The 10,303-nt window shown below is 27.3% G+C and overlaps 1 protein-coding gene across 1 annotated transcript; it reads left to right on the forward strand.

Annotated features, from left to right (window-relative positions):
• Nucleotides 1-1,105: 1,105 nt before the first annotated feature.
• LOC111028118 lies at nt 1,106-4,337 on the forward strand. Its single transcript, XM_022306655.1, has 8 exons — nt 1,106-1,405; nt 1,777-1,904; nt 2,004-2,141; nt 2,818-2,983; nt 3,158-3,402; nt 3,509-3,676; nt 3,858-4,092; nt 4,195-4,337. The coding sequence occupies exons 1-8, from the start codon at nt 1,108-1,110 to the stop codon at nt 4,335-4,337; spliced, it is 1,521 nt and encodes a 506-aa protein (XP_022162347.1). The 5' UTR covers nt 1,106-1,107.
• Nucleotides 4,338-10,303: the final 5,966 nt, after the last annotated feature.

Consider the following 10,303-nt stretch of genomic DNA (forward strand, 5'->3'; position numbering starts at 1 on the left):
TATTTAAAATTGGTAATAAATAATAATAACTGTTGTTCTTATATGCATATTATTTATAAAATTAAATTAATAAAAAATAATAAATAGTATAATTTACTTCATGATTCACTTCAATGATTGGATTGATGTTTTGGTCACTATTATCATTTACATTATTGGGAGCATCATCTGCAACTTCTACTAAGTTTCTGTTTAATGCAGGTCTCAAATTATTTTCCTGAGTATACATAAAACAATAGAGAATATTAAATACCTAGTTAATAAATAATTAATAGGTGTACAGCATTTAATGAGATCCTAATAACCCTGTGAACCTTGACTTACATAAGATACAGTCTGAAGACATTAACTGTATCATATTAAAGAAATCCACCCACAAACAATTAAAAAAAAATGAAATATATTTACCTGCAGTTGTCTTCTAAACCACTTAGTTTGTCTAGAAACTGTTTGTGTTGGCGATCCATTATTTCCTATAGTAAGGAACTTCTTATATTTTTTTGGTACGTAATTATCCATTTATTTTTATTTGTATAAGTACGCAAAAATGATACAGAAATTATTTTTTACTTAAATGATATTAGAGAAATAATTTAATATAAAGAAAATATCATAGAATACGTGTCGACGTGTCGTGTGGATAAAAATATTCCTTGTATAATAAGTAATAACTAATAACTGATTTTTCCATGTTTACATTTTAGTTTTTACAATCATCATAATATTGTGATAATATAAACTATTAATAACTTAATATTATTGTTATGTAGCCCTGATACGCGCACACGCCACCGTCCACCGTTGCGTTGACACCAACTTACTGTACGTCGCGTTCCCGTACGGCGGCGCAGACCGCACAATATGGTAAACGGTACACATAATATCCAAGAGACGCGTCAATTTCATTATAAATACATAACCTGAAATGGTCCTAGGCCTAGCGGTTTTTGCTTTGTTTTAAATTTTTAATGCGATCTATGTTATGATCATATTCTGTTGTGTCATTATTATTTTGTAACATTATTAGCAGTTTTATATTGAGTGTTAACATTTTTTTTTTCGCCCGTCATTGTTTTTCGTTAAAATATCGACATCGTCATTTTTAAAATGTGTTCAATTAATGAAAATGAAAAACTAATAAGTGCTATCAGCGATGCAAATTGTGGACTATTTGAGTTTACCAATGAAGGTAATTCTGTGGAAGTTGGATTCTTATGTTGGATTCAGACTACACCAAGCACAGAGGATAAAATTAATAATCAAGATTTAATCAGTGAAAAAACTGAGATAGTTTTATTTTGGCCTAGTAATATGGATGTGACGTATGCTTCAGGTATGATTAAAAGATGTAAAAAAAAAGAGATGCAATGGATAAAAGTTTCAGCTATACTTTTAGCACAAGGAAGTAAGTAATAAAATTCAGTTTAGATAATAGGTATATATTAATATTAGTAATATAGTAGTTACCAGTGGCGCACCGAGAAATTTTGAGTTAACAAAAGAAGTAATATTTATTGTATGAATAAAATACAGTTTATTTTAAAAATTTTAAATCAAATCTAAGTATGTACTGATTATTATTATTATTTATCTACTTATAATTTACATAAGCACCCATTACACCAGTCATTTACACACACCATAATATCTCCCAGAGTGCAAGAGTTCCATTAGGTACTTATTAAATTATTAACCTCCCTGAGCGTTCCCTTACCTACTAATTATTCCAATCTATAACTTAAATAACATATTTTCTTACTTCAACTTGTTATACAGATTGGATTGAAATGTGTGAAAAAAGAAAGTATTATATAGCACATAATAAAATATCTCCATGTCGCTCTAAAAGTCATGAAAGACATATTATTTTATCAGAATCAACTGTCACCGATAAAAATAAAATGGTAATAAAATATTGAATACAATATTATTTAGCATAAACTTTAAGCTTTGTATACTATGAAATATCATGAGGTATTCATTAAAACAACTATAATGTTTAGGTTACAACCACAAATGCTTCAGCTAAACGTAAATATGCAGTGCTAAGCTCATCAAGTGTGTTAAAAAAATTAAATTGCAAAAGAGGAGCAGTTGAACCATGCGGATCAAATTTTGAGGATCATGTTGATAAGTTAGAGGTGGGTTAAAATCTGTTAAAATAATATAAATATTATTATAATAAATACAATTATTACACTTAATGTACCTATATTGTACCTAATATTATATCCAAGTATTTTATAGGTAGGCCATAAGCAGTAGCAAATTATTACATTATGAATTTAAATTACAAAATACTAAATAATAAATTAATAATTTAAAATAAACATTTAATTATATTTTCTTTAATAATGTCAATTTTATATGAAAAATACAAATAGGTATTGATATGTATTAGGTCATAATTGAAATTAATAATTAATTTTGTATACATAGTGTATATAAAATAAATTATAATTTCCCACTTTTTAAATTTTGTTTTAAGTCTGTATCTAAATAAATCTAATAATCCTAACGGTCCTTATGAAGTTTTGAGAATATGAGTAGGTAAAGTTTTCCTACTTTTTGTCATTTTAATTAGGAATCAGTTGTTTAAGCATTGAAGTTATAACAATATACTTTCAATTGTTTAAGCATTGAAGTTATAACAATATACTTTCAATCAATTAATAATCTTAAATACTTTGTATACATAACAAATATTTAGGTACCTTTTATTTAAATACAAAAATTTACCCAAAAAAATATATGTAGTTGACTAATTTTAAGGATGTTTGCTTAATTTAAACTTTATTCATTTTGGTTTTAATTCAGCCACAAGAAGATATAGTCTATTCATCAGATGATGAAAATCTGTCATTTCCACTCTCAAAGTTATCAAAAGATGATCTGATTATCAAAGTGAAAATGCTAGAAGTTCAAAATAAAGATTTAAGGTCCACTATTGCTAAACAAAGAGTGATGATAGATATTTCTGAATGTAAGTATGAATATTGATTTATTCGAGGATTTATTTGATGTACCTATTATATCATAAAATGTTGTTATAGTCACATATGTTGAACATACTTTAACATAATACATACATGATTATATTATAATTTGTTTTCACTGCTACATATTTATTATATTTACACCTTTTATTTCTGTATAGCATTTCCAAGAATACACGAACTTTCAAATTTAGTTTTAAAAAATTTGGAAAGTATTACAGAAAAACAAAAAATTTCAATTTCCGTTTCTCCTTTAAAAGCTAGAACAAATATTTCCTCAATAGCTATGGTTTCAAAGGTAACAAGTAAAAATGTAGTTAAAGACGTTTCCAAGGCTGATAATGTTGATTTCTGTAATCAAATGCAACCTGAATTACTTTCAAATCAACCCCACAATATATTAGAGGTGTGTAAACTATATATGTTTATGATAGATACATATTATGTATATTTTACGTTTTATTAAGCTTAAATGTATTTATAGTTATTTTTCATTGTTAATTTATTTCAAGGATTTTAATGGTATTCAGAAAACTATTGTTATTGAAAAGGACACAGTTGTTGAAGTGAGCAAAGAAATTGTTGATAAACCAAATCAGTCAACAATTGATAAAATAGCAAACCCTAAGGATATGGAAATTGTAAAAAAAGTTGCTTCAAGTGCCATGGACCAATCTGAGGTATTTGGTATACTAAGATTATACTAATATATTTCTATGTTCGTATTACTATAATAAAAAGTTATATAATATTTTGATATATGATAATCTTCGTTTATTTATAACAATATATGTATACAATTAAATTACTACATATATTCTAATATTTTTTTATTATATTTATTTCTGTATTTATTTTCAGGTGTCTTCAGAAAATTGGGTTGAACTTTGGCCTAAATCAGGAATAGAAGTTAACTCATTCGCGTTATCATCAATCAACCGTAAATGCCCATCTAAAATGATATCGGATCTTATGATTATTTTATTCACCGACAATGAACTACGCAATGGATCAGTTACTGGCAAAAAAAGTAATTTCATAAAAAGTGGAGAACTAAAAAAACAGCTTGATGTAAACAAAGTGAAGGCAATAAAAGGTATCAATGTTTAAATTTTTTTAATAAATAGATAATTTATACAGATTTGAAATAATCAATTATCCTGTTATACATATATTATACCTAATTATGATATTTCAGATTTTACACAAGATATTTTCAGAGATGTTACTGATGAAATTATGAACAAAGCTATAAGAACAAAACTAAATAATTTTTCAAAGAAACCAAAAGCCCTAGACTTCAATGTTGGTTCAGCTACCAGGCTTAAAAATACCATTTAAATGTATAATTAATTATAATTTATATTCTATATATATATATATATGTGTGTGTGTCAAGCGTTAACACTCCGTTCAATTAGTATATATATGTATATTTATGGTAATAATATAATTTTTAATTTTAATACATTGTTGAGCATTTAGCTGTCTTCTTACCTACTTTTCTACTAACCTTTAGTAGTAAACTTCTGACAATTTTCTAGTAGTAAACCACTGACAATCTTTTAGTAGTTAACTATTGACTGCTAGTAGTAAACTACTGATTATTTTCTAATAGTAAACTACTAACCACTAGTAGTAAACTACTAATTATTTTCTAGTAGTAAACTACTAACCACGTTTTGTAGTTAACTATTAAAATTTCTTAGTAGTTTGTCCAAAAAGACTACTAAGGTTTTTGAGTAGTTTTTTTTTAATAGTTTTTAGCAGTTTTTTTTCCTAAGGGCTCCTAACACTGAATTATGAAATTGTTTAAATATAACTAATTTTTCTTCCGCTGTATATTCTAATTTAGAACAAATAAGAATTTCTACTTCGGTATTTCGAAAAATATATCTAATCATAGCTCTAACCTTTGTCCATTCTAATCCATCAATTCTTCCTAACTGTTTCATTATTAATTTATTTAAGGAATGTTTTTCACAAAAATGTTTAAAATTTAACAAAGCAGTATGTAAATTTCCATATGTAGTTAATTGTCTTGTTTTACTTTTAGTTATTAGAAATATAAACCTATTTTCAAGTTTAACTTTTGTTACTTCACCTTCTTGTTTATTTGATTTCAAAACTATATCATCCCCAAATTTTTGTTTTATTTCATAATTAGTTCCCGTTCTAAAATTATAACATTTTTCTATTTCAGTTACTATATGGTATTCTGGTGGTGAATCTAATAATTCTCCATTTACTTCTTTTACATTGCAATTAGTTATTAATGTGGATTCAAATTTTACTAGAAAATTATTGTAACTTTCTTCTTTAATTTCTTAAATTGAAAACATTCTAGACAAAGCATCTACATTAACATTTTGAACTCCTGGTTTATATTTTATAACATAATCATACTGTTCTAACTGTATTCGCCATCTAGCTAACTTTGATAACGGATCTTTTAAATTGAATAACCAAGCTAATGGTCTATGATCACTTAAGATAGTAAACTTCCTGCCATAAAGATAAGGTCTAAATTGCTTTATTCCATATACTATAGCTAAACATTCCAATTCAGTTGTTGAGTAATTTAGTTCACTCTGACTTAGTCCTAGAAGCATAAGCTACAGGTAGATCTTTACCTATTTCTCCTTGCGATAATATTGCTCCTACAGCTTTTCCACTAGCATCAGTTGTCAAAATAAATTCTTTGGTAAAATCGGGATATTGTAATACAGGTTCAGTGCACAATGCATGTTTTAATTTACCAAAAGCTCGATCACACTCTTCATTCCAATTACACCTTACATCTTTATTTAATAAATACGTTGTTGGTTTAGCGATCCTACTATAATTTTCAATAAATTTCCTATAATATCCTGATAATCCTAGAAATTATTTAATTTGTTTAACATTCTTAGGTTCTGGAAAGTCTAGAACAGCTTGGATTTTCATAGGGTCTGGTCTTATTCCTGTTTCTGATATAACATGACCTAAATATAAACATTCTCGTTTCACAAACTCACACTTTTCTGGTTGTATTTTCAAGTGATGTAATCGCAATCGTTCAAACACATCTACTAATTTTTCATTATGATCTATTAAATTTTTCCCATATATTATTATGTCATCGAAATATACTAAACACTTAATTCCTATTATCCCAGATAATACATTATCCATTAGTCTTTGAAATGTAGAAGGACTAGTTTTCATTCCCATTGCCATTCGTTTAAATTGAAAATGTGCATTATTAGCTGAAAAAGCTGTAAGATCACGTGAGAACTTAGCTAAAGGAATCTGAAAAAACCCCGAGGCGAGGTCGATCACACTGAAAAATTGACATTGTCCTAAGTGATCTAATATTTCTGTAATATTTGGTAAAGGGTGAAATTCATTTAGTGTTACTTGATTTAATTTTCTGAAATCAATGACAATACGAAACTTTTCCTTCCCACTGGCATTGGCCTTTTTCTTTACTAACAATAAGGGTGCATTCCATGGTGAATTAGAAGGTTCTATTATTCCATCTTGTTCCATTTTATCTAATTGATTCTTAATTTCTGCTTGTTGTGAGTGAGGTAATCTAAAGGGTCTTTGATAAATAGGTTGTTGATTATGATTTAAATTAATAACATGCTCTGCAGCATTTGTAAAAGTTAACCGATCTCCCTCCAAATGAAATATTTCTGCGTATTGTTCACATATCTCAAATATAGACTGTTTTTCCTCAACATTCATATGATCACTTCGTATTAAATTCAAAATTCTATTCACTCGATTTTCATTATTATTATCGGTATGTATTTCGTGTGTACTATAATTTTTTGATGGTTCATATAATATTTTATTAATAGTATTTTCATTTATTTCTTTTGTTACTTCAGATACATTTAATATACTAATTATTATTTTCCCTGACCTTACTGTTCCTATTACGATGGCACAGTACACGTCATTAATCAGTTCTTGTTTATAAATTATAATATTTTTATTTTCCATAGTAGTGTCGGCAATTGGCACGGTAACTACTGTTTCTGTTCTTGGTTTTAATGTAAAACTTAAATTATCTTTATTAATTAACTTATCATTTATTATTAACGAATTATTAGCTATATATATAATTGCTTTATTTTTTATTAAAAAATCATGTCCTAAAATACCATCCTTTGGTATAGGAAACGAGTTTTGTACCACTTGAAATTCTGTTTCAATATCATTATTATCAACATTTAAAATTATTTTTACTAATCCTACTGTTGATACTATATTATCATTAATTCCCTTTAAATATATTATTTTATTTTCATGTACAAGTGTTTCTCCTGTTAAAACACCAAATTTTATTAAATTAACTTCACTTCCAGTGTCTACTAATAATTCAGCGATTTTCCCCTTTAAGTTGGCAGATTGACAAGTAAGATGATTATTATTTAAAATTGATACGTTATATAAACATCGTTTTGTTCCTCCTCTACAGTGGATATTAAATTTATCGGTCGAGCACCACTTGTCTCGCCCGATCCTGGTAAGTTTCCCGAAGCATTACGATCATTATTTTGTTTTTTATAACATGTGGATATGTCATGTCCATTCAGTTTACAATACGTACAAGTGATAATTCCTGGAGTATTATAATTAGTGGGCGGTCGCGTATAATTGTTTTGAGTGTTGGATGGTCGCATAAAATTATTATTGTGTCGTAGATTACAGTCGCGTGCATAGTGATTTCCTCCACACTGTTAGCATTGGATTTTATTTAAATAATTATAATTATAATTATTAGTATCTCGCGGCGGATATTGATTATTGTGTATATTATTTCTATTATTTCGATTCACATCCTGTCTAATATATTGCGGTCTAACAAAATTATTATTATTTCCTCTTGGATTAAAATTTTGTCGCTGATAATTATTATTGTTATTGAAATTATTATTATTTTATCTATGATTATTATTATAGCGATTATTGTTCTCAGAATTATTATTACGTCGGTTATAATTATTATTATTCCTATTTTGATTTCCGTAATATTGGTATGCATCCGATTCAGATTTCAATTCTGTTTCCTCATCCTTGGCTATTTGCATCGCTATTTCTAATGTGGGTGGATTACGTGATTTTACTATTGTTTTTAAACTGGGTGTTAAACCTTTTATAAATACTGCTAACGTTTGTTCTTTTAGCTGATCCCTTAATACTGTGGCCTGATCCGTTGTTTTCCCTTAGTACTCGCTACGCATAAGTTAAAATATAATTGTTCTAGCATACGAACTAACGTCTTCGTTTGGTCGCATTCGTACGGAATTTAACGCTACCTGTAATGTCGACGTTGAACTTTGTGGTTCGAACGCGTCCAATAAAATTAATTTCACTCCTTCCCAATCGGACATATCCTTATACCTACATACGTTTAAAGCCTGGTCAAATAATTTTGTATTTATGAATTTCATTAATATTGGTAGATCATCTTTGTCTACCGCTGAACATGCTAAATCACATGCTTTTATAAACTGATACACNTTATAAACTGATACACGTCTCTTTCTCCTGAACATGTGGGAATCATAATAGTGGCTTTTTCTAACGGAAGTTTGGTTCCAGACATTTTGATTTTCGGTTTACGCGTAAGGGGTTCTAATTGAATATGTTCTATTCCTTTCTTTGAACGAGTGCCTATTTGTCGTAATTCAGTTTCGTTAACTATTATAGGTCGGATACTTTTATTATGTAACTCTTTTTCTCGTATAGATTCTAAATATTTTTCCTTATTTAAATCTACCGAATATTGATATCCCTCGTCTGTACTTAAATCAATTAATAATTCGTTACTTTCTACTGTTTTATCGTTACTTTTATCGTCTATATTTTTTATTTCACTAATATTATCGCTTATTACTGCTTCGTCAATTATTTCTTTATTTTTGGTTTCCTCAACCTCTTTAACTTCTGTTACCAAATTTTTATTTTCACTTATCTTAATTTTATTTCCTCGACTCATTAAATTTAATTTAAATCGTAATATTTTTCACGATTATTATTTTAATACGTAAAATTATTTTTATAACTTATTTATTAATCGCCAATAAACCCATACATTTATTCAATACGTAATATTTTAATTAATTAATTCAACAATTATTATATTTTTATTCCATATTATATTTCAATAACTTATCACTCAACAAAATTAATTTAATTCAGTTATCTATTTTACTTTTAATTAATTACTCTTAATATATATATATATATTTTTTAATTAGGACTTATTACGGCCTTACAATTTTTTCTCTAATTCACAATTAAAACTTCAATATAATTTCAACATATATTTAAGGACTTATCACGGCCTTATAAACTCAATTTAATTTATCCAAATATCTCTCAATAATGTCTAAGGACTTATTCCGGCCTTAATAACTTCAATACAATTCTCTATAATTTTCACCAAAAAGGACTTATTCCGGCCTTTAATCAATTAATTCGTGGGACTTATACTTGCCTAAATTAAACCTTTCAAGAAGTGAATTGTGATTCCTAAAAAACTTTTCATGGTATAAGCATCAGTCCAAACATCAGTTGTAACTGATACATATTTTCAATTTTTAATTTTTTCTTTGAACCGCATTGAAAGATAATCAAATTTATCATCAATATGTGTTTTAATTGTATTCCTTGTAGGTATTTTATACAGTGGGCAAATCCGTGACAGTATATATCGAAAACCTTTGCCATCGACTGTACTGAATGGCTGATTGTCTTTGGTCTTAAATATAATATATAACAGCTTCGGTACATATGGAGTGCTGAGATCCACCATCTAAAAATTAAAGTTTTATATAATTGAATAATTAAATATTTACCTAAAAATGAAGCTACTTTTGTAAGGCTTGAGAAATAGACTGCTTTCGTTTGATTGGTTCTGAAGTAGCTCCAGAAATAGCTTCAGGAGTACTGATAGTTGCAATACCATAAGATTCGCTTATATCTGCGTCAACCATTTTTAGTTGTGTTTTTATATTATCATTATAAATAAAATAGCAAACTTTTATTGCATTTGAACAAAGCTGGGCAAGTTAACCAATTTTTTTAACTAGTTAAAGTTAAGTTACGCTAATAAAATATAAATAACTAAATTAAGCTAAAGTTAATCTTAAAATATGAACTAATGCGAGTAACTTAGTTAAGTTACAAATTTTCAGGAATAAAATAACTTTTTTAAGTTAAAAGTTAAGTTACTTTTTTAAATACCCTTTACTTTATTCATAAGCATTATTATCTAATGGGAAAATGACTATAGTTTTGGTATAGCA

The sequence above is a fragment of the Myzus persicae genome, unplaced genomic scaffold, assembly GCF_001856785.1.
Source record: "Myzus persicae strain clone G006 unplaced genomic scaffold, MPER_G0061.0, whole genome shotgun sequence".
In the NCBI taxonomy this organism is placed as follows: Eukaryota; Metazoa; Arthropoda; class Insecta; order Hemiptera; family Aphididae; genus Myzus; species Myzus persicae.